The sequence below is a fragment of the Nothobranchius furzeri genome, chromosome 1 (assembly GCF_043380555.1).
Source record: "Nothobranchius furzeri strain GRZ-AD chromosome 1, NfurGRZ-RIMD1, whole genome shotgun sequence".
Taxonomy (NCBI): domain Eukaryota; kingdom Metazoa; phylum Chordata; class Actinopteri; order Cyprinodontiformes; family Nothobranchiidae; genus Nothobranchius; species Nothobranchius furzeri.
In genome coordinates, this window is record NC_091741.1 from 95,292,374 (window position 1) to 95,318,449 (window position 26,076).

General features: G+C 40.2%; 1 protein-coding gene and 1 long non-coding RNA gene across 3 annotated transcripts in view; one reads left to right on the forward strand and one right to left on the reverse strand.

Annotated features, from left to right (window-relative positions):
* LOC107375858 (A disintegrin and metalloproteinase with thrombospondin motifs 2) overlaps window positions 1–26,076 on the reverse strand; it is a 225,561-nt gene that overhangs the window by 117,789 nt on the left and 81,696 nt on the right. For both annotated transcript variants that reach the window (XM_015944653.3, XM_015944642.3), the window contains exon 3: window positions 9,831–10,005. In XM_015944653.3, the coding sequence (XP_015800139.3) occupies window positions 9,831–10,005 (175 nt within the window). The remainder of the gene's footprint in view (window positions 1–9,830; window positions 10,006–26,076) is intronic.
* LOC139070272 (uncharacterized) lies at window positions 8,768–12,324 on the forward strand. Its single transcript, XR_011520812.1, has 3 exons — window positions 8,768–8,848; window positions 12,141–12,167; window positions 12,242–12,324. It is a non-coding gene; the product is annotated as an uncharacterized lncRNA (long non-coding RNA).

Sequence of the window (26,076 nt, forward strand, 5' to 3'; positions counted from 1 at the left end):
CAACTGTTTATCCATCTATTTATGTTTGGGGCTGGAGAGAAATCCTCCAGCCTAGGAACCCTCTATATGCAGGGTTGTGTCAGTCATCACTGCGTCGCCTTCATGTTGTGCAGAACAGCGCAGCCAGGTTCCTGACTGGGATCAGGAAATGGGACCACATCAGTCCGGTTCTGGCCTCCCTGCACTGGCTCCCGGTTTGCTATCGTTCACACTTCAGACTCCTCGTCTTTGTTTTTAATTTCTTCCAGGGTGGTGCTCCCCCCTATCTAGCCACGCTCTTGAACAGACATTCCCCATCACGCGCTCTGCGCTCCTCTGACCAAGGCCTCCTCGTTGTCCCTCGGTCTAGGTGTCGTACTCGCGGGGACCGGGCTTTCTTAGTCCTAGCACCGTCACTATGGAACCAGTTGCCACCCTCAGTTAGGCTGTCCCTATCTCTGCCAGTCTTCAAGAGTCGCCTAAAAACCCACCTCCTCCGCTTGGCGTTTCCTGAACATGTTTGAATATGGCCCTCTTTTATGTTGATTTTATCTCACAGTTTTCATTGGTTTAATTTTTCCCTTGTTTCACACATTTGTCTTCTACTAGAATGTTTCACCTTTTTTGTAATTTGTAATTTGAATTGCTTTTATTTTCTGATTTATTTTATTTAACTTTGTACTGTTCCATGTTCAGCGTCTTGGGCTTCCTGACAGGGTTGCGGAAGGCACTTTATAAATAAAGCTTTGATTGATTGATTGATTGATAGGAAGCCTGCTGCTGTTTCTCTGTCTGAGTCCAAACTCTGGTCGGGTTTCATATCCAGACAGAATGACACAGAAACATAAAGAAATCACTTATTTTAAGTGAAAGAAAAAAAATCTGTCAATAAAAAACTGTATAATACAAGGCAATTCTATTTCAGGGTGAATGGAAACATGAATGGAATTATGCTGCTACGGGGAACCACATCGGTTAATAAATATTGACAGAAACAGTAAGCTCACAATTAAAGTGCTTCTGGGCTTCCTTATTTGATCAAGCAATTTTCTGTGTCGGCTGAATAGTGATTTCAGAAAACGTCTTGTCTATTACAATGTTATGATTAGAAAATTAGTATAGTTGGCATGAATCAAGGGTAATTGTCAGATAATTTTACAATAACAAGACAGCTGAAAATGAATGATTATCTTTCATTTCTGATTAAATTAAATGTTCATTATTCTAACTCATTTTTAAAACTACTTATTTGAATGCAGGTCAGGCAATCCTTTGTTTTTCAGCTTTTTCCTACAGGTGAATGCTGAGGTGTTATCAGTGTAGCCCATGTAATCCAAGGACGTAATTTTCACTTTAGAAGTGGGGGGGGGGGCACGGGGGGGGGGGGGGGGGGTATCTTTACAGTATGTTCTAATGGGAAACCGGCTTCAACGGTTGTTTTCCGCTTTGTCCTAGTGCTCAGCCAGTGTCAATTTAATATAGCGTAATATTATTTTTGGATGGTAAAAAGTGCAGGGGTCAAAACTTGACTTTGGAAAAAGTGGGGGGGACATGTCCCCCCTGTCCCCCACCAAAATTACGTCCATGATGTAATCTGTTCATACACCTGTTTAGAAGTTCTTGCATCCTCCCTTTACAAGAGATTTCTGACTCTCATTCAGTTCAAAGAGCAAAAAGAAAAAGAATTCGACAGTGAGAAAAAGCACAAAACAGTCGAATGTCTCAGTCATGTTAGAAGGAAGGTTACGTTGAAACAGATTTCTGTCTCAGCCAGCTGGGGTGTTGTCACTTTTTCTCCCTTTCATAAAAGGCTGAAGAGGGACGTAGTCTTTGTTTACAATCTGTGTCTGCAGGGCTGCTGGGTCTGCACCGAGTTAACGCTGCAGATTTGGCATTTGTAAAACCGGGAGACAAAAAGCTCCAGAGTTGTAGATAGCATGTTATCGAGTAAACAGGAGCGACCCGGAAGTTATTTCTTGTACCCGTAAGAAGCCACAGCATCCTTTTGTTTTAATCCAATATCAGGTAAAGAAGGCTAGAGGCTAACATTGAGCTAACAATGTTAATGTTGAATTAGCAACAAACAGTCAGCTCTCAGTCTCAAGCTACTTTTACAATTACCAACTACTCAACATTACTGTGAAATATTTTAATCTACAGGGCTTCCCTAAAAATCCCTTCAGCTGTGGTGCACGTGGGGGGTTCGTAGCTGTGGCACTAGATTTTCAGCTACTTAACTTACTGTGTATGATTTGTCTTCACTTGTTATATTCAGGCGCTGAGCCGTAGATGGCAACAGCCATGAAACAAAATTGCAGTGAGAGAGTAACTTGTTTGTTTTGGTCATTGTTGCCTTTAATATGTTTATCAAACATGAAACAGTTCATCAACAACTTTGCCCTGTTGGGTTAGCTCTCTCTTCACCCCAGTCCTTTCCTCTCCCACTTATAGAAAACACCCCGAGGTCCAGGAAAACGTCCACTCCTTGGTTCACGATCCCAAAACAACAGTCAACAGCCAACGCTTAGTTAGGTTTGTCAGGAAATAATTTAAAACGTTTAAAAATGGCTATTTTCTGACTGACAACTAAGGTCAATTTTTTTTTTGTTTTTTTTACTTAGAGTTTGTTACAAATTACTCTAGCTACAACTAGGGCTGCTTCTAGAGGAAGTTTCAACAACACTGCCACACACACACACACACACACACACACACACACACACACACACACACACACACACACACACACACACACACACACACACACACACACACACACACACACACACACACACACACACACAATGAATCCAAGCATTTATTACTTAATGACAACATAGGCCAAAGTAAAACCATTTGCCTGTTCCACGTGACAGGGAAATAATTCAAATTCTCAATCCAATTCGCCAAGGTGTTGGATTCACCCCTTCCAACATACCTAAAGACATGCTTGATTGCCCAAAAATGATCTCATCCACTCATCCTACCATGGGTGTGGTAAAGGTATATTCCACCCAAACTTTACATTTGATCTGCTGACATATTCCCCAGTGTTTGATAAAGTTAAAGTCCCATTATTCATCACACACTGGTGAAATTACATCCCCGCATTTGACCCATCCTTGTGGGGAGGGGTGAGCTGCAACTGTGGCACCTTAAAGCTGAGTGTCAAGCTGGGAAGCATTGGGTCTCATTTACAAAGTCTTTGGTATAACCCTGATCTCCCAGTCTCAGGGAAGACACACTACCACTAAGCCAATGAGAAGGTCAAGTGGGAAAAAATAATTTTTAACCAGCCCAGTCATTTTCCTGACCTGGCTGCACTCCTTTCGCTTTAGCTTAGCATAAAACAAAGTAAGTGAATGGATCCAACTACATTGCGAGTAAAAATGTCCTTAAAACAAACAAGACACGACTTTTTATCACCATGTGTGTGATCGCCTTGCCAAGCGAACTGCACCTTATTTTCATAAAAATACCAATCCAGTTTAAATATGTGACTCAAAGCACATGTGGTAAACTATCTCATATAAATGGCTTCAATATAGTTCAACTTCTAGAAAATGACTTTTCAGGTGACTATTTTGAGGTTCCCATCAACAGGAACAAAGTGCCACATCAGTGTCTACTGGGACCCTCTGATTTGCAGTAAGGATGAGTTCAGGCCATTTATGAAAGCTACATACGTCTCTAAGTGCATAGTCATGAGATTTTTAAACCTTCCTACCACATGACCATCCTTGTGTCACAGCAGTGAGGGGGGGGGGGGGGGGGAGTGAGAGACAGAGGCAAAGGCAGATTTACAGAAGGAATGACTCGAGCAACACTGGCCGTTGTCTGACCCCCTTCGGCATCCTTAAACTGACAGACTGGCACTGCCGTGTGCAACAACGTCACAGCTATGTACACTTGCATTAGCCATCACAGAAGAAGAAGAAGAAGAAGAGATGCATGCTTTGTGCAGAAACAAGAAAATCTGTCTAGGTATTGTTGCCAGTGTCAGCTGACCAGCTAATAACAGTCACTTTGCACCAGAGGCTGCAGGAAAGATCTCTTAACATGAGAACAATGAAATGTCGATGCAAACTCAGAGCTGCAAAGGACTGCAGTTCTGTGTCTCAGCATTTTGCATTCAAGTTATCACAATGGAGATAAATGATGCTGTGCAACTAAAAACAACACAGAATGAAAAAAAAAAGAAGTCAGGTATGGTGTGACAAAATAGAATCACTAGCATCACACTTATGGCTAACAAAATGTCACATTTTATGAAGAGGGAGAGAAGTCTCCTCAGACCAAATGCTAAACACCACCTTAACTGTCCAGTTTGCAGAAAGCATTAATAAAATTACAAGTTAAAGAGACAATGTGTAGTTTTTACTATTAATCTCTGGAAATATCCATCGAAATGTTGTTGCAAATGAATTAAACGATGCCCAGTAGTTGAAAAATATCGGCAGTTTCATAACATATTACCATAAAAATCTGTTCTAAAATACATAGGAGTGGGTCTAAGTGTGTTTCTCAATGCCAAGGAACCTCGCCTTGATGTCTTGGTCCCGCCCTGGTTGCCTAGGAGATACATCATCAGGAGCCACCAAGACGTGTTCCAATGGTAATGTTCTACCGAGGCGTGTGTTCTCCGTTTGTTAGCCGTTTAGCTAGCTGAGCAAGGATACATCGGAGGTGTCTTGTAGTCTAGCCTTGGTAAAAATTCATCCAGAATACACCGCATATTTTTCTAAAAGATCAGAAGCCGGCAGCTACTTCAGGGGCCAATTTCAAGTTTAAAAGTAAGTCAACTAATTAAAAATGTTTTTTTTTTTGTTTGGTTGTTTTAGATCCAAAGCAGTTTTCTATGGGTGGTTAGTTGCTTATTAGTTGCACCTTCGGTGAATAGCGGAAAGTAACTCGCTTTTATATTTAATTCAACAAATGTATGCACAATTTAAAAAGTAAAAGGCTCGTTATAAATTTACATTGAAACTAATCTGTATAAAATGTAATGTTATATCCCATGCCACGTGATGTTATGTGACCGCAGTGGAAGCCGCAGTCAGATGCAAGTCTGCTCCATTGAACCATTTTCTTTGACCAAGGAAGGACAGTGTCCTCATAAGCAAGGCGCCTGGCCTCGCAAGACCACACCTCACAAGGCCAGGTGCCTAGACATTGAGAAACACCCTAAGTCTGTGGGCGACGCCATATTGGATGCCATGTTTCCTTCTACGAATGTCTGTGAGGACAAAAAGCATTTACTGATGGTTACAAAACTTTCACCAATAATAAACAATGTTGTTTTACACATTTACCTCTTCACTAGTTGCCAGTGATGAAAGAGAATCTGATGTTCTTGTTATTTTGCTAGAGGCCACACTCCCAGGGATTTTTGACCCTAATGGACATCCGTTGGTAAAGTCTTATTTGAACATAAAAATAATGCTTGCATGCAGGGATTTAGATATGGACTGCCCCCTATCACCAGGAAACCTACACACTGTCACTGTAAGGTATGAGCAGAGAAAAACGAGAGGAAGGAAAAGACGTTGAATTATTACAAAAGGGGACATTGATCAGAAACTGCAGCTAAAAATGGATGAAATTACTTTTTTAAAGGGAGGAGGAGACAGATTCAATGATGGAGCTCTGTTCACAATAAAAAAAGAATGGCACTCTTTCATTTTCTATTTCTGCAGAGATTAATTGATAAATGTACCGCATTAATAATAAGGCTTGCTCTCTCCATTTAGGACATTGATTCACACCTCCTTGGCTTATGGTGTAAGAAACCAATCAATCTTGCTCCTAATTCCCTTTTTTCCCCTTCAGCTCCTGTTTTACTAAATAGATCTTCCTCCCCCTCCAATTTTGGGCAGGAAATAAGATCGACATTCAATAATGAGCTGCAAAAAAAAAAAAAAAAAAAAAAAAGCTAACAAGAAAGATTGTAAAAAATGATTGACAGATTGATTATTGACAGGGAAATAGAGTGGTTTTGGATGAGCTTCCTGTGTGGCTGCGATATTACTGAGGTATGATCTAACAACTGGATGATGAACTTTGTGTTTACATAATGTTGTGGTCTAGAATAGAAAGAGACAACAAAAAAATGAAAGGAGAAAACAAAGAGCGAGATCCACATAAAATGCTTCTGGGAGCAGCACATGCCTGCTCATCTGTCTGTCTGTCTGTCAGTCTGTGTCTGTCTACATAGCCTTGAAAAGCCCAGCACTCCAAGCCAGACGACCACAGAACTGATGCCCACGCTGTACACACACACACACACACACACACACACACACACACACACACACACACACACACACACACACACACACAAACACACACACACACACTGGCCTGGTCTATCCTACGCTATTGATCTGCACCCCACTCTTCATTAAAAAGAAAGATTCAAAGGCAACAAGGAGAAGTGAGACACATTGAATGTGTGTGCTTGTGTGCGTGCGTGCATGCATGCGCGCACGTGTGTGTGTGTGTGTGAGTGTGAGTGTGTGTGTGTGCTGAAGTGTAAAGGCACAATCAAGGGGGTTGTATAAGCTGTGCGGTTACATCCTGTACATACCCGTGCTTTCATAAACTTTGTTTTATCCTAAGCTCTGTAGCCTGACTGTGGCATGTATGAGGATGCATTTATCACCAGGTATTAGTAACATTGGGAGCAGCTCTGTGTTACTCTAATGCAGTCTGTCCTCCTAGGGTGTTCCTATGGAAACTCTCTCTGTATATTATTAGACATTCTCAAGTCAACCGCTCAAAATAGCAAGACACAGATCTCATCTGTTGCAATGTGCTCATTAGAGAGAGCTTCAGCTCACACCTGTACAGCATCAGACTCTCAATGTTTGGAGCATATCTTCTCCTTTGGAGATTAGTATAATTAACAGGTTTATTATCACTGAAGTGTGTGTGTGTGTGTGTGTGTGTGTGTGTGTGTGTGTGTGTGTGTGTGTGCACACATGCTTTGATTTATGAAATTGTACTTTTAGATAAAGAACAAAAACTAAGAAGCAACAAGGATTGTCCAATGCATTGTGATGTATTTAATATATTAGACTGTTATTGAGTCCACTATACAGTAATCGACAAAAAAAAAGTGACATGACCCTTGGCATTGTTGCTTGTTCTGCTTTTATCTACTGTAGCATAAGAAAGCCATGGAAGGCAAAGGTGTTGGCACTGGCCAAAGACATCTCCCCTTTGCCCGAGAAGCCGTGCTTTCCGAACCAAAACGTGCTCTGCTTATGACCTCGCCATCCAGGAGGAACAGCCATAACAAATCCCGGCCTGCAAGTCACAAGTCTTTTACAGTAAAAGGATCGTATTCGGTTTTATACAATATTTTTCTCACTTTACAGATTAATTGCAATCAAAGACCAATGGATGTTTTATCTAAAGTGAATTTAATAAGGCTTGGCTGCTTTACAGTAATGATGAATCCAAATACCTGTTTATTGTTGAAATCAGTTATTTCGGATCTTAAATACACCAAATAAAGCTATTTAATGATTTAATGATGATTTTATTATCAATCATGTCGCATTTTCATATTAGTATATTAACAATGGCAGTTACATCATATTTAGATCAGACAATGAGTGAAATAGTCTTTCACTGAGGTTCTCAGAAATTCAAGAACTTTGCTAATGCCTCCTACATTTTCTGGCCTCTGATTGGTTCGGCTTCAATGGACCCTTAAAACTGAGGAGCGCTTCCTCTTCTTGGCAGTTCCTGACAAAATGCTGATTGGGCACCTCTTGTCCAGTAGATCTCACAACAGAGCACCTTTTAGCAGCATAGAACGGCCCTTTTTCATAAACAAAACAACTATTATTTGTTTTAACCTGCAATGACGTAATCAGACGCAAAACAACCCATGAGCTGCCAGCAGATGCCCGGAGTGTATCTCTTGACCAGCCATGCAGATTCAGAGGGAGCTACACTTAAATGGAATAGTTACAAGGAACCCCACCCCAGAGGCCCAGTGTTCACACTTCCACACTTGTGTCCTTCAATTGAGCGATCCCGACCAGAAGTTCGAATGCGTTGGGTGTCCCGATTCTCGAGTGCCCAAGTTGATCTTTGACCTTTTTGCGCCCTTGATCCGCACTCCACCCAAGCCTGCATCGATGCGTATTGGGTAAAGTGTGTTACCCACAATCCATTGCTGCAGAGAAAAGGCGCCAGTTTCTTTTCTGAACATATGTATTTTCTAATGAAAGTAGTTAATTTGAGGACGATTAGTTGGCGCTATAAGAAAATATTAGAAATAATAGTTAATTTGAGAGGTTGTTAGTAAAAAATTTTTATTTTTTAAGTATCACATTTTAAACCTAAAATGTTTTTTTTGAACCAGGCTGTAAACATGTTTATTTCTGCTGAGAAATTGGCATTTTTAACATGAGAGTCAACGAGGATTTGCTCACTTCTGGTGTCAGGCCCTGGCAGATGAAGGTGCAACTGCAATTGTTTCCACTTCTGTGCTGGCTTCATAAAATTAGCAGGATTGCAGGGGCTTGGATTGGACATACAGATGTAGGGAGGTGCATTTAACCAGATTTTCTCAGAACAAAACGTTTCTTCATTTGAGTTCCTGTTTTAATTTGAATTTAAAAAGATGAAGGCATAAACCTGGAGAAGCTACAAACTTAAATGAAGGCTGTAAATTGTTAAGGCAACCATAGAAGCGTGTCATTTTTCTTACAGATGCAGAAGGTGCTATTACCAGCAGAACATGTGTCGCTCCATATGTCACACCTTTCTTGCTGGAAAATTAGCACACTGTCAGCGGGGCGCATCTGGGTCTGCTGGTCCAATCCTTCTGATAGCAGCGTACGACACACTGACTGTGAGTATCGTAGTTTGATAAAAACAAGATGTAGTTAATGAGGGGAGGGTGGAGAACATAAATGTGTTGCTTCATTAACGACTGAGGCTTGAATTCAGCTTCTTAGGGTACAAAGACTTCATCCAAGACAGACGTTTATGAGATGAAAAGCTTCATTTCTCTATTTCATTGTGACTGACTTGTTATTTTATGCACAATTTAAAACAGTTTCTACATGCATGGGGTTCCATACTGGTTAAACATATGTCAGTGCATTTCTGAGGTGTGGGAAACTTTCAATTTATGTTTAGATGCAGACATGTGACATTTGTAGAGACATTTCCTGCCACATTATTGGATGAAAATGAGCAAACAGGCTTTTTGAGATAATCAAATCAAAATCTATTTCTAATTCAAACTTGATAGAAACATTTTAACGGGCTTTTATTGTGAAATTTGTGTGATCTGACAATATAAGATCATATAAGGATTATAATGTGACAATAATCTACCAAAACCTGGAGATCCTAGAACGTCTATTTTCATTCCATTACCCGTCTGTGGCAGACAGACAGACAGACAGACAGACAGACAGACAGACACAGACAGACAGACAGACAGACAGACAGACAGACAGACAGACACAGACAGACAGACAGACAGACAGACAGACAGACAGACAGACAGACAGACAGACAGATGATAGATAGATAGATAGATAGATAGATAGATAGATAGATAGATAGATGATAGATAGATAGATAGATAGATAGATAGATAGATAGATAGATAGATAGATAGATAGATAGATAGATAGATAGATAGATAGATAGATAGATAGATAGATAGATAGATAGATAGATAGATAGATAGATAGATAGATAGATAGATAGATAGTCCAGTATTTAACCTTGTGTGTCGAGTTCAAGGACAAACGGAATTAAGAGAACAATGCTTTCTGTAAGGTACAGACACAAGTGGAGGATGGAAACCACAGACTAACCTTTGGAGTGATAGTCTGGCGTTGTGCTGCTGTTGGGCACCTTCTTAACAGCTGACGAGCGATAGATGATGTGTGTTCTGCCTTCTCCTGCTTCCTCCTCTTTTTCTATCACTCCATTTCCTCTCTCCACCGGCTCAATGAAAAACTCCTCCTGTTCTGTCCTGATCATCCCAGCCTGAAAAAAAAGATAATAATTGAATAACACTGAAATTCAAATTTTATCTTCCTTCCACAGCTCCAAAGTAAGTAAGAACATAGTGTAACATGAATTGCATCCAGGATATGAACAACAAATACATGTTAAAGTCACTGCCAGTGACTCATTGGGGTTGACATAGTGATTGCAGATGCACAAGCTTATCGTCAACAGAAATTAAGACTCAAACAAAAAAAGCTAAGAGGTGTGTCAGAAGGGTCTGGTGCCCACGAATTAAAATTATTGTGTGACTACACAGATATGACAAGTAAAAAAGACCTTCGGTAACACTTTAGTTTAGGGAACACAAATTAACCACTAATTAGCTGCCAATTATTATGCATTTTAGTGGACTACTAAGTCTGAACTAGTCATTATTAAGCACTTATTACTAATGCTGTAATTCTAATATTAACAGGCCATAAATTAAGAGTTTTATCAAATAAGCCATTCATAATGGTTTGTTAACTGAAAGTAAACAGTTTATTGCCGATTAATGCACATGCTCATTAGCTCAAATCAATATGCAGCTTTTAATGAAGTAATTCAAGGGGAACATATTCTTGCTTTTAAATGGTTAATTAATACTAAAGTACTAGTAATTACGTATGAACAAAATCTGACTTTAGAAAGGGGAACATATTCTTGCTTACAAGTGGTTAATTGATTGTTGTTTGGGCTCTATTAACTTGAAGTTTGGTGTTGATTTACATAATACCAGAACATAATAGTTTTGGTTATAATGCAGAATAACTATTCCCCTTGTAAAAGCCACATATTGATTTGAGCTAATTAGCATGTGCGTTAATCAGCAACAAACCTTTTACGTTCAGTCAACAAACCATTACGAATGGCTTAATTTGATAAAACTCTTAATTTATGGCCTGTTAATATTAGAATTACAGCACTGGTAATAAGCACCTAATAATAGCTTAATAATGACTCATTCAGACTTAGTAGTCCACTAATATGCATATTAATTGGCAGCTAATTAGTGGTTAATTTGTGTTCCCTAAACTAAAGTGTTACCAAACCTTCATTTGTAGGTTTGAAAGGAACATAATGAGCTTGAATACAACTGAACTTTGTGTGAGCTTGAGGATGCAAACTCTGCACTGCCCCAATACAAAGAGAGACACGGTGGGCAAAAACTATGATTTATACCACATTTTAGGCCATTTTGAACCCCAGCACCCCTGAAGGTTAATTAGAAGAATGGGAAATACAACCTGAATATTGTGTCAGGCAAATAGCAATAAGGGTCCTTCAACGCTCAAGCATTAGCACCCTTAATTACAAACATGAAGTGTCCTCAGATAGCAATTCTTCAACTGTCTAAGGGTTTATAGCTCGTTTCTGAGTTTGGGTCATGCGGGGAGAAAAGAGAAAAGAAGGGGAGAGAGGTGTTTCGTTCAGGGGCCTTGCAGAGGACCGGAGTGACACCTGGCATCTAAAATGGCCAACACAGACGCAGGAAATGAGACTGTCGCACTCCCAATCCTCAGCTAACACATCCTGTCAGGTAATTCCTCTTGTCTGCCTTTCACGAATACCCTCACAGCACACATCCGCTGTGCGCAAATACAAAGTCATAGCAAAGTACGCAGGACAGGGAGTGGGGGGAAAGCAGTAGGGAAGGATGCACGCACAACACACATGCAAAAAGCAGACGCGTGCACGCACATGGGGGAGGGTGTAGACACTGGGAAAATTGCCCGTCAATCTTCCATATTCCATCTGTCTGAATAAGACAACTGGTAATTACCAAGGCAACACACTGCTGTAGAGGGAAGCCACGGGGGAGCGCACACACAGAGGATTGAGAGGCTTTGAGAAGAAGGGAAGCAAAATGAAGGAAAGTAAAACATGAAAAGAAAGAGAGAACAACAATTTGATCACCGCTTGCTTATCTGCTTTTCTCTCAGCTCGACACATAAAGGACGAGATGAAGAGAGATAACAACAATAAAACAGACAAATAAAAAGCCACGTGGAAAATCTACTGTACAAAACTTGATAGTATTTTGTACTCTTTGAAATGTAAAATGTGTTGTTTTGTTTGAAATGTATACTAACACCTTTCTTTGCTCTGTCTTTGCTGTTGTGATGCATTAGTCCTGGACGTTCCTGAACTGTACACCGGTAACCCTCACAACAACGCTGCACACCTTTTTCATGCATTCCATGTATTTATTTTTCTGTTTGCTGTTTTTGAGATCCGTGATGCAGGATTGTTATCGGATCTGATGGATCAGAGATGGTGCATGCATTCCCAGACCAGCATACCAAGCAGTAGGGAGAGGAGAGCCGTGTCAAAGAAAAAAAGATGACATGTGGGACCAGGAGACATGCTTGGATCGATCAGAGCAAGGATTGCGGGGGTGGAGGGTTAGATGGAAAGAAAGTGAGGGGGAGGAAGAACCGGACACTTCCTTTGAAACGGTGATGTGAATAAACCATCAAAGCCTGTGAGAACATTTACATAGTGAGGGGCATTGTCTTCAACTCGTCAAAAAAAAAAAAAAAAGGAACAGCCAAGTCAAGAGGATTACAGGGAGCCTTGTTCAAATCCAGTGTCCAGAACACGGGAGAGGAATTCAGACTCTCTGGCAGCACACTGCCTGCTGTCCTGAGCCAGCACCAGCAGGGTCACTCAGAGATGGGGTTAGGAGCCAAGAGGCAGAAAGTGTTGATGACCCTGGTGATGGGGGGGAATCAGGACTAGCCTCTGTGCAACTGTCCTTCGTACCTCAGTGAAACATCTCATTTATCACTACTGTCGCTGGTTCTGAGAGGAAAATTAAACCTTTGTCTTCTGGTTTTGTAAAAAAATGATGATCCACTTTATTACATGGAGCTGCAATCAAAACTAAGATCGTTGTAAAAACAAATATTGCTGTGAAGGCGGTGGCCTCAGCCGTAGGAAGGTTCTCCTCCACATAGAAGACCAGGGTTCAATCCCAAGCCTCTGCATTGTGCCTGAAGTGTAAATGAGAAGACTGCCCTGAAGTATTTATCAGTGTATGTGTTAGAACAAAAGTGCTGGAGATGTGTAAAATATGAGTGTCAAAGTGTTAATGAGAAACACTGTAAGGTTCTTTACAGAACCTGGGTGAGGTACTAATGGTGCTGCACAGGTGAGGACCTCTTCAGGGCTTTACCTGAGTGAGGACCATTTACTCTTCTGGGGTTTCCAAACTTTCCAAGACATGGGCCAAACGTTTTTGAGTTTAAAATCCTTCTCAGGGCACAAAAAGGTATTTTATTTTTGAATTAAGGATAATAGTTTGATTGTGAAATGTGTTTATTTGTACTGCTCAAAAGTAGGCCGAGTAGCCCGTCTTTAACATTTACAGCCATCATATGTGAAATCCATGGCACATAAGAAGCAGACTTAGAAAATAGTACTTTTAGCCCCATTGACTCACATTCATTTTTTCATTCTTCTGGGGACCCATGATGTGGAAGTAGATGGGCGTGGCTTAGCCTCCCTATAGAGTCAGTTATTTGTTATGGACAACTCTTTGTGTATTTATTTTTGTTCTTGTTATTCAGAGTAAGTTAGTTTTAGATCACTAAATAAAGAAATCAGAAAAATAAACATGCAAAAAAATAGAGGGTAGAGAAACTAATTAGGAATCAAACAGATTCCATTAGGGATGCATGATATACAGGCATCAACATCAGTACCGGCTCTAAATCTCATATCGATGCATCCTTAGATTCCATAGACCCTTGCTTTGTCAAAGGTTAACTCATTCACTGCCATTGACGACTAAAGTCATTCAAATTCAATTCAAATTCAAATATACTTTATTAATCCCAGAGGGAAATTAGAGAATTCTCATTCATCATTTTAAATCCAGCCTTTCACTGCATTTTTTAAATGTTTCTTTCCAGGGCGGGCCTGGGAGCGAGCCCCTGCACCGTGAGAGTAAACATCACAGCTCTAAAGCTGATCTTCACCTATATGCGTTACATGTCACATGATCAGGAAGCAGAAAATGCATGTATTAGGAGATGATTGTGGGATGCTGCTGTGAAAAACGCAAAGTGCTAAACGTAAAAGCTTCTGCAGCTCACAATTTGGCAACGAATTGTGAAAGAATGGAAAAAAGCTTTAAAGATGCTGCTTCTTCTTGATGTTAGAAGTGAGTCTACTCTTTGTTTTGGTAGTTTTGGTGTATACATGGTGATAGAGCACAATGTTCTGTGGACTCTTCAAAAAACTGTAAAAATGCTCAAAACGCTGACAGCCAGTGACTTTCTCTTCATGAAACAGTTGGAATCCTCTAATAAATACTCAGATATCGTTTAGTTTAATTGCAGGATTCTAAAGTTTCCATATTTCTGTGGTTAGTTCCTAGGCTTTAGAAAACCAACCTAAATAAAACTTCATGTCCATCAAGTTCACTTCATTCTGTTTTGTTTTAAACGACTGCTGTTGACCCCTTGTCCAAATGTTAAAATAATAAAATACCAAGCAAAAGCAGCACATGTGAGCGCCAAAGATAAAAACAACAACAAAAGAATGTAAAAACTAAAACTAAACATTTCTAGCGCAACATAATCAGAGTGTGGTGTTTGGAGCCGCTAACTGCTAACTGAGGCCTGCAAAGATTTAGGAATGACGTCATTCCAGATGAGATGTGATGAAAGCAGGCGTATGCTCAGATGAAAGGCAACGTTTAACATTCTGAAGGAGTTCCAGAAGGAAAAAGAGTTTAGAATATTTATAAAACGTTTAAGTGAAAACACACTGAGGTTCCTGGAGAGAAGTGCTAACAGATGAGGTCAAGCAACACGTGTATTCAGTTTTAGTTTAAACCAAGGACGCTCATGTCACTTTGATGGACGCAAGTTGGTATGAGAGAATCAGACTCAGGACCGTTATATGTTTTATTTTTCTTGAACTGAAGCAATTATGTTACATTTGTTGAATGGAAAATCATACAGGCCCCAAAAAGTAGAAGAAAGGGGAAAAACGTTATCCTGATTTCCAACTTTTTATTCATCTTATTTTTAAATCAAAATGCACCTTAGAATAAACTTTGTTTAAAACAGTCATTTCTTTTTATCCCTAACCCAGATTTGAAAGAGAAAACAGCAAACACTTTGTTGAATCGGTTTTAGATCACAGAGAAGGCTTTGCTCTGTCTGAGAGAAATATCATAAACCAACACTAAATTCTAATCCATTATTCAGTAAACAGCACAATGTGCAGACTTTGATGTTTTATGTGGTTGTTCCTCTGCTATAATTGCTGTATTTATAGTTTAACCATTATATAACTGTGCTTCCCCACTCGTGGAGCACTATAGCCTCAGCTGCCTTGCCTCTCTTATTAAAGTGAATATAGTGTGCTCCTTTGGGTGATGAGTCTAAAGATGTTTTATTAAGTTTGACATGTTAAGATTTAGCTTATTAGCTTCCCTCCCCTCATGAGCCACAACGATCTAACACAATCACTCTCTACACTTTATCGTCATCTAAAAGCTTCTTGTAATATGACTCTATGAATATGTTACTGGCAGGCTGAGCTGCTGAAAATGTGTATCATCAGGTTGTTTCAGGGACTCTAAAAATGTTCCTGTTGACCCAAACAGAATGAAGTAGAGATGCTAACAAGGGAGTGCAGAGAATGCAACTCGGTTTTGGATTCACTTTAGTGACATTAAGTAGTTATCCAATGACATGGCGTCCAAAAAGACCAGCAGGGACACTGTTGTGCATGTTTCACGTGTTGAATAAACTCTAAATTGTCCTGAGACACTTTTCATTCACGCTAAAGCCCAGAAATGTCTAAAACCTGTAGAGCCATAGCTGATAAAAACTCACAAATATCAGTTCTGGTTCTACGATTAGAGAGTAAAGACAAAACATCAACCCCTTTCACTCACAAACATTTTGTTGTGAGACTACAAATCTTCGTTAGCCCCACAAGATCAAACGTGACTTTGAAGTAAACAAACAGGATGAAAGACAAAGAGCATTACGATTCCCCTCGCTTCATGCAGCGTACATCCATCACCTAATGTTCTGATTGGCTAGAAGTCACAATCAACATGTTGCATGCTAGTTTGTCTCTGATATCAAACCAAGACAATACAATATGTTGAATCATGTATCCAGTTTAGGATTGAGTGGTTCTGTCATCCTTCCATGAAGACTAAAGCACTCTTCACACCACACACGGCAGGAATATCTGATAGGATCAAGCCATTACGGTAATCGTGCACATTCATAGAGACTAAGTTTATTGAGAAAGAGTTTTTATTTGTTGTTTTTGAATTGTGATAAGCCACTCCAAATTTCACAAGCTGGCTACTTCCTGCTTTAGCCGTCGATAGAAAATAAACATTGAAATACTTGGATTAGAAAAGCCAGACTATTGCATGCAGCGTTAATTTTGACAAGACATTTTCATTTAGTTTTAATCTTGGTCTTTTGACTAAAACAGTTTTTAATTTTAGCCATAATATAGTTGGCCAATTAGTTTTCATTCTAGTCCTGTTTCAGTTTACTGAAATATATGTATTTTTCTTCTGATGCAATAATTTTCTACTTCTATAAAGGAAATGTCGACTACTGTACATCTACTTGAAACTGTAAAGAAATGTAAAAAAAATCATCAATACTTATTGTTTTAATAACAATAATTAATGGAAAATACTTGAGTGAACACTGACCATTTGAAATTGTGCTTCTTAGTATTAATAAAGTAAACAAATCTGTGTAATTACAGAAAATTACATCATACCATCAAAACAGGTGTTACTCTAATCATGCAAGGAGGAAAACTAAAGGTAACAGTTGGTTTCAGGTGCACACATTCTCACACCCGAAGTGGCTGAAACTGACGATGGGTGACCAAGCATTTCTTTCTGACGTGCTAGCAGCCCCAACGTGTCGGGAGGCGACGCGCTGCGCCAAGATAATTGCGTGTAAGAGCGTCTCTTACCTGTGGTAAAACAGACATTTCACCGCGATTTACCACATCTTAACCTTAATCCTTAACCTCATTCTAAATTTCCCGTTAACTGTGTTTGAGAGGGACAATACAACAAGAAACTAAGTTTTGCATGCGCAAATGGGTTAAGGTTAGGATGGGGGTGAGGGGAAGATTAAATAGCAAGAGGGTAAAGGTTTTCTAAAATCTCCGTTTTACCGTGTACCATGCTCTGGCACAGCGAGTCGCCTCCTGACGCGTTGGGGCTCCCAACACGTCAGAAACAAATGCTTGGTCACCCTTTGTCAGTTTCAGTTGCTTCGGGTGTGGGAATGTGTTGATTTATTAGAGTTATCCTTTCACTATTTTAATGCCTGAATATGTTTTTTTTTCTCATAACATCACAGCTAGTACACCAAACGCTGATAATATTGGCCTTAGCAGTGCCACGAAATCGATTAAACAACACGTCTCAGTTTGGTTCAGCTGCAGCAATTTACCCAATGGAGCATTGGTCTCACCCACCTCGGCTCATGACAGGGACGGCTGTTGTTGAATTATCGTCCATAAGAGAGCAGAGTGTCTCTCATCTAGCAGAAGCTAACTGTTAGCATTAGCAACTCCACAACACAGCAGAACTCCTCCAGGCGTGTGTTATTGTTGAGTTAAAATATCAACTTTGTTGAGCAACTGGAGTCAGTGGCAGAGTTGTGTTGTTGTTAACCAATCAGAGATGACATGTCCGAACATCAGGAAATAAGACCGATCCTGCCGTCTTCTGCTCACCTATCATCTGGCTAACTTCCACTTCATTAAAACAGGAGCACAAGAGCTTTTACCACTGAGATCGACTCACATTGCATCAATTCATACTAGACGCCACTACAAATGTGAATGTGAATACATGAGGGAACTTGGTCTTAAGATTGTCAATAACAAAGAGTCAGGTCGATGATCAACTTGATTATTTTGCCAAGTGAAACAGTCTGAAGGTGTTATCTGTGTTCTGATATTTATTTTCTCAACATGTTTAGCTATCATTAGCCACTTGATGCTTTGAAACACCATGACTGTGTGTGACAGTAAATCAGACTTTCACTCACTACCCACATGCTGGCTCCAAAAACAATAGATGGTAGCACCAGTAAGCCCAATATTGTGGCATCACTCCATGACTATCTTTGCCATGTGTGCATTCTAAGTTATCCCAAGGCGTGAGTGTGTAGGATAAATTGTTGTGTATCTTTGTTAGGCCCTGGTGACATGGAGACCGGTTTTAAAGGAGTAACTTGAGTCCAGCCTGAGGATTCAATTCAATTCAAGTTTATTTATATAGTGCCAAACGGAGACAAGAGTCATATAAGGCACTTCACACAGTAAACATCCCAATGCAGGTCAGTTCATTGAGCCACTCAGTAAAAAGTTTCTTATATAAGGAACCCAGCAGGTTGCATCGAGTCACTGACTGGACGGATGGATGGTTTAATGGTTTATCTTGTTTTCTTCTGTCCTGGCTCCTTCATTGTCTATTTGGTTCACACCCCTCTTAGACCGTTCTTATCAGTAATTGTGTGTAAAAGTCTCTAACATCAAAGCAGATTGCACAAATGTACCCCACCAGATGAAAAAAAAACTATATGAGAATTAAGTTCACTAGATTTAATCATCTAGGAATACAATTATTATTTTTTTTATTTATTTTGAAGTTTTACGACAAGTCAATGAACGCTAATGGAAATGACAACTTTAGCCATAACCTCCTTTGAGACCTCACACTATCCAGCATGCTTCACATCAGGATTCCTGAGTGTCTAGTTACAGCTGGAGGATGCGCGTGTTCAAAACCACACTCAGCCCTATTTGAAGCTCTGAAAGGAGTAACTTGAGTCCAGGGCAAGAGTCCAGAAGGGCACACGAGACAGATGAGATGCAGAACAGCAGCAACGGAGCGGAGGAGCGGATGTTGTGGTGAGGATCAAAGTCACACCTGGTCGGGGCCTTTTGGCTCAGCCCAGCGTCACTGTGCATGTGTGTGTGTGTGTGTGTGTGTGTGTGTGTTTGATCTGATTCATAACCTCGCTCCTGTAGGCAATCTTCACACACGGTTGTACACACACATCTACAGGCGGGCAGGGCGAGCCACAGTCACACAAACACACTTCCAGACACACAAATATAGCTTTGATAGTGACTCACTCACACTGCGTAACCCTCCATTCATTCACCATTTGAGTCATGAGAGAATCCGCCCTGCACAACAGTAAGGCTGATTATAAAAGTTAGACACGCTTCAGAGAGAGAGAGAGATTAGGAAGACACATTACAACAAATATTGATGCTATTTTACTTAATCACATCAGCAGCAAATTACACACTTGTGCTTGGATAAATAAAGCTCAGAGCGAGCCGTTTTTAAAATCATTCTAGTGAGGATTAAACACGGATAGGACGAAAGTATATCTGTGAAAATCACACAGTACGTAGAGGACTCATTAACATAAATAAATATATATCTCATGAAAATAAAGGTAGAATATGACGTGAAAATGTATCAAGTAAAATAAAGTATTTAATGGTGTAAAGGGACAAAATCTGTTTTTGTTGACAAAGTGAAAAAACTATTTTACTATAAACACTAAACTGATCAACGTGGTGAAATAAAGACTTGCAATTTGTTATTCTAGATGCAACATCATTAAATGTTCATTCAAATAAAAGGAATTCCTCTGAAAACAGCCAAGAGATTATAAAATACCTTTAAAGTAGAAAGCTGGCAGTGTCCGAGGGACCTGAGATACACGTCATTTGTGTCACTTTCTTTTTGAGTTTTTTATTCATATTTGGACACTGACAGATTTTTACGTCATAACTCTTCTATTTTGTTCGTGTTATTTACTTATTCTAAATATGTCTCGGTCTGTTCATGTCACAAAGTCAGAACATGCTTTAAAAGCTTCTCCCTCCACAGATGTTTTTGTGATGCTACCCTGACTTACCTCACCACAGCTGGTCCAAACATCACAGTTACAGGTCTAACTAAACACTGGCTACTAGGTTCACATTACTGGTTGGTATATTACCTTCCAGCACGACGGTGGATCTTATCATCAGACTATTTCACAAGCTCAGACCTTCAGGAATGTGATCAAATGTCATGTGATCAAAACATGTCACAGTTGGACCAGGAAAGGAAAGCAAGAGGAATCATCAATATTACAGCTCCTATTAAAGCTTGGAACATTGTATTTCTGTATCTATACTGATAAACCTCTTTGAATGAGAAGTAAGACGGGAATACCTCTTGCCTTAGTAGGGCCATACGATTCACGTTATGTGGAAAATGAGGACAAAATCACAGAACTGGACATAAAGAATGGAATTTCCTGTAAACGTGCATGGAGGACAGAAGCAGCCGCCTTCACTGTGGATTTTTAACCAGCTCACTTTCACTTCTGATTACAAGTATGATCAAAGACTGGAGAAAGGTTTGCAAACACAGCATGATTTGGGTCTAAGGCCTCGTTCACAAGGCGAAATTTTAAAATGATCTGACAGTAAACATGAGAGACCGCACACATAACAATAAAAAATCACAGATGTAACACTTTAGGTCTCTGCAGTGTCACAGCAAAGACACCACACACTGACAGATTTCCCCCCAAACCTCTCAAGATCAAATGTGACCTTGGAGTAAACAAACATGGCGGAAGAGGATAAGGATCTGGATTCTCCTCATTTTGTGCAGAATTCTTCCATCACCTTACTTTCTGACTGGCTATTTGTCTCATTCAACAGGCTGCAAGCTTGTTTTTTCTTCATATTAGGGGTCAAACAATCATGTAAAAAATTCCCGATTTATGATTGGAGCGGTCCCGGATGGAACAGACCAGAGCAATCGTAAGGTATCACACATGGCAGGAATATCTGATACAATGCTGGAGTGGCAGAGAAGCATGTCAGTGTGGTGCAGAACATGTTTGAGAGCTGTGAGACAGCAGGGAGGTGTGAGACAGCAGGGAGTTGTGAGACAGCAGGGAGGTGTGAGACAGCAGGGAGTTGTGAGACAGCAGGGAGGTGTGAGACAGCAGGGAGGTGTACTGTAGGGGTGACAGAGGAGTTCATGGTGGAGGTGGGAATGCATCATGGATCGACTAAAAGCCCCTTCTTGTTTGCTTTGGTGATGGACAGGCTGACAGATGACGTTGTCTCCATGGACTATGATGTTTGCAGATGACATAGTGATGGAAGCAGGGTGGAGATGGAGGAGAAGAAAGAGAGGACTGAAGATTAGCCACAGCAAGACAGAATACATGTGTGTACATGAGAGAGACACAAGTGGAACAATGATGTTACAGGAAGAAGAAATAAAGAAGGAGGAGGACTTTAAGTATGAAGAGGTCACAAACAGTGTTTGGAAAAGAGGTGAAAAAGTGTGTGAGGTCAGTTGGGTGGAATAAAGTGTCAGGCATGATATAGGAGCTTCAGCAAGAATTAAAGGAAATGTAGTGCAGCGTTTCCCAATCTAGGGTGCACGGGCCGCCAAGGGGGTCTCCACAAGATTGTCTACTGTGGTTGATGTTACCATAACGTTTGTAACAACTACATGAATAACACGCCCGATAGTATAATCAAAGTTTGTATTTACTTTTAGTGTGTATGTGTGTGTGTGTGTGTGTGTGTGTGGGGGGGGGGGGGGGGGGGGGCTGTTCATAAGGCAAATGCCAGGTTGACTTAAGCCACAGAGGACTTAGTGATGCATCCTCATTTCTGTCACCTTGCTCAGCTCATCACATTGAGTGCTTCTCTAAAAACGGTCAGTCAAGGAAAAGAACCACGGTAACATCCAGCTTAAATCCTCACACACACACACACACACACACACACACACACACACACCTTTTATTTCTCATTTTCTCAACTCATTTGCAAAGTGTTCACCTTTGACCTGAGCTTTTGATCACAATAAGTCAACAAAATAGCACACACTCCTTTGTTGCCTCTTTTTCATCTAACAAACTCCTCAAAGACCTGTGGTGATTTCAGGTTTTACGTCTCCACTCTATTCACTAGAATCAGACTTTCATCATTAACCCTTCCTCCTCGTTCTCTCCTCCGTCTCTCCTAACAGCAACATGGTGGAGTCACTCTAAATGTGTGAGTGTGAACACAGATCCGTGAGCTGGAAACAGAAGACAAAGGAGAACAATCCACATCATTTCAACACACTCTCAATAGCACTGAACTAAGAATAGCAGAGGTACGCCAAACCTAGTTAGTGTGACAGCTTGATCTGTGGAAATTTGAGTTCACAGGGAGAGAGCTGACAGACAGAAACATGGGTGCTGACAGTCTGGTAGACAGACAGACAGACAGTTTGGATTGCCTTGGTATCCTGTTCTCACCTCTCTCCCTCTCTACTAAATTCTTATTATTCATGAGGACAGAGGCTCCCTTCCTCTGTTTCCTATCCAAACAGAGATTATGAATCAGAGTAAAAGGGAGTGAAAAGGAGAAATGGAAGGAGAAAATAATAACTGAGAAGGATTGAAAGGTAGAAGAACACGGTGGGGCAAAGGAGATCCTCTTAAAAAGGAAAATTTATAATGAGAAACAAAATTAAACGAAAATATGAAAGAATTAAAATCATCTGAAGAATAATTTACTCCTTAATCAGTTGTTCAGATTTCACAAACAGCTGAATATTCTTGGTCAACTTGGGGGAGTCATGGCGGCTTTAAAGTTATGAGAAGTGTCTGACTACTACAGAATATAAACGCTGCCGCTTTTATGTTGCCTATAGGGATGTAAGAAAATATCGATATGGCAATATATATAAGTATTATATATATATATATATATATATATATATATATATATATATATATATATACATATATATATATACATACATATATCAGAATCAGAAAAGGTTTATTGCCATTGTCAGTGAACAAACAATTCACAAACTAGGAACTTGCTTCGGTACTAATGTGCTACATATAGCATGAATAATAAGATTAACAATAGAATAAAATAGAATAAAATATAATAAAAAACTAGAATAAAACTTTCAGTGATAAAAAATGGCAGGTAATGGTAACATGGCCGATAACGTGACGTGTCGAGTACAGAAGACGAGCATGGTTGTGTGTTTATAATCTATTCACAAGTCTATTCAAGTTTATATATATATATATATATATATATATATATATATATATATATATATATATATATATATATATATATATATATGTATATATATATATATATATATATATTGATGTTTTTCCATGCAATATTATACCAATATTCAAAGGCTGTGAACCTAAATTTTGAAAGAATTTACATGCAAACATTTGTGTATTTTGTTTTCTTTTGTGCTATTCAAACGCTAACCGCTAGATGGCAGCAGTGAGCATTGGCTTTTGTTTCCACCACTGAAATGTAAGTCCCTCTATTATGGTTCAGATAACTCATGTTAAACATGTTAAGTATCAGTTTAAACTATTTATTGAATTTTTCTGTAATAAATTCAGACAAAAAATTGCTAATATCGTCTGACTCAATGTATCGCAATATATCGTGATGTATTCTATCGTCTCCCCGTATCGTGATACGTATCGTACAGCCATAATTTCACCAATACACATCCTTATTGCCTATAGTTAGTGTGCCTATTTCTCAGGAGTAAAACTGATTTTGATGAACGGTTTAACGAGCAAGTCACACCCCTACCAAAGTCGTACTCCACCCACACTTCTTGTGCCAAAAGGAAGTGGCGCCGCCTGGCGGACCAAGACAGCAGCGCTGCGGCAGTAACTGACGGCACCCACCACCCCTCACCACCCACTTGTGCTCTCTCTGTGTAATGAGCTAACCTCAGCAGAACACACTGCTTTTGCTGTTCCATCTAAAGCCTCGTTCACACCGAATGCAGAACGGATAAGGTCTGGTTTCCATACGGCTTCTGCACTGACCAATAATGAGTCCGATCAGAGATTTCACACCAGCTGAGGTGCGGTGCAGATCCAGATCCAGATGTGGAGCTCCAGAAGGTTTCCACATATGTCTTCCAGACAACACATGGTCATGAAGTTGACAGGACAGACAGGAAGTGAGATGCGCAATAGCAAATACATCCACTATGATTGTAAATATATAGCATTATTTTTGCCAGCTTTTTAAAAAATATTATTGACAGGACTACCAGGTATCAGGTAAAAACAGGTACATCTTAAACTGCATAATGTTAAATTTCTAATTATTTGCTCTTGTAGGAGTAAATTTCTGGAGAAGTCCAGCACACGAACCGCAGTCCGTGGGAATGACAGTCCGTCTGGAAACCGTACAGAAACCGGACCACATCCGTTCAGTACTCGGTGTGAATGAGGGGTCAGTCTGACTCAAGTTGTCATCTACGTTATCCTCTTTGGTTTTGAATAAAATTGATGATGTTTTCCTCCATTTTGCTATTGCCTAAGTGTGCATAAATGTACTTTTGTTATTATGTTTATCTTCGTATTTTACTCTAAGTGTATGTGCTGCTGTAACAAGTGAATTTCCCCGCTGTGGGATTATTAAAGCCTATTCTATTCTTTTTTAAATCTGCATAGTGACTGTCGAGTAAGTACAATGAAAACGCATTTAATCAAAAATGAAAGGTAGAAAATGCATTCCAATTTCCATAAAACAAAACAAACAAGGAAGACAGCATCCATGTATGACAGAACAAAGTGGATCAAAAAGAGAGATCAACCATATTTACTAGTAAAATGAAAAATATATCAGGTGTTTTTACATTTATTAATGCATTTCCTAATTCAGGAACAAGACTTACACTTGTTCTAACAAACAGATGATCTGAGTTCCTTGTCCTACTTGTGTTCATGCCAGCTAACACACACACACACACACACACACACACACACACACAGAGAATACCCATCAATCCTTTTTATCAGCCTAGCTTGGTCATCGATCAGCGTCTGTGAGTGTGTGTGTGTGCGCACTTGTGTATTTTAGTGCGCTCAGATCGGAGTGTGTGGTCTTCCAGATTGATAAATGACCACGATTAGTGGCAACTGACCACTCTATGATTGCAATCTAAGTCCAGTGGAACCGTTGTTCTAAGAGCAGCACAGTCTGGAGCAGCCTGCAGTTGATACAACATCACTTTAATTAATTACAAATAAACCACAGGTCTGGGATCAGCAGCTGGACGGTCCTGTTTATGACACCTCGCCTGTAACATCAGTGGCCAATCGTGACACCTTCTGCGTAAATTAAAAAAAATTTACTTGTGCTTTATAAATCAACAGAATCGAAATAAAAGGGCCTGACCATTCTGTCAGATTAGTCCAGATTTAGCCCATCCCAGTGGATGGATGAGTCTCCAGCTTGGATTATTGGGATGTAAATAAACGTCTCTATAAACATGACTTGGCACTAAATGAAGACCTTCCTGGAGAACCTTTTGTTTCTGGCCATAAAACGTCACCCCCTCAACCTATATGCCCTTCCATCCTGCTCAAAATGCTTCAAATATGCACACACACACACACACACACACACACACACACACACACACACACACACACACACATGCACGCATATCTACACACTGATCCACACCCATCCTCAACCTTATCTCTACTCTATCTCCATATCTCCAAATCTACTGGGTATACCTGTAACCTAGCAACAGAGCAGGGGGAAGACCCGCCCCTACCTGCTCAAGGCACTGACTGCTGGTCTCGACAGCCAATCGGCTGCTGTCAGGGCAACAGCGAAGGCCAATCAAATGCCTGCTGTAGCAGGGAGTTGCAGCCTTGTTCTCTACCCCTTTGACCCCACATGCAAGTGGAAGTGAAGCCAGTGTGTGCACATGTAACGTACACACATGAGCTCACACAGACTTGTGCACATTCGCAAAAGCATGAATCTCTGGGGGACAGCGAGGATCACATCTCTGGGCTGACTGGCCTGTTGATTTTAGAACAATCAATCATCTCTAACCAGAGCTGAGAAAACACATGGACATGAATATGTCCCCTCTGCTGTCCTGTCTCTTTCACCACTCCTTCGTAGTTTTGTCCTGCG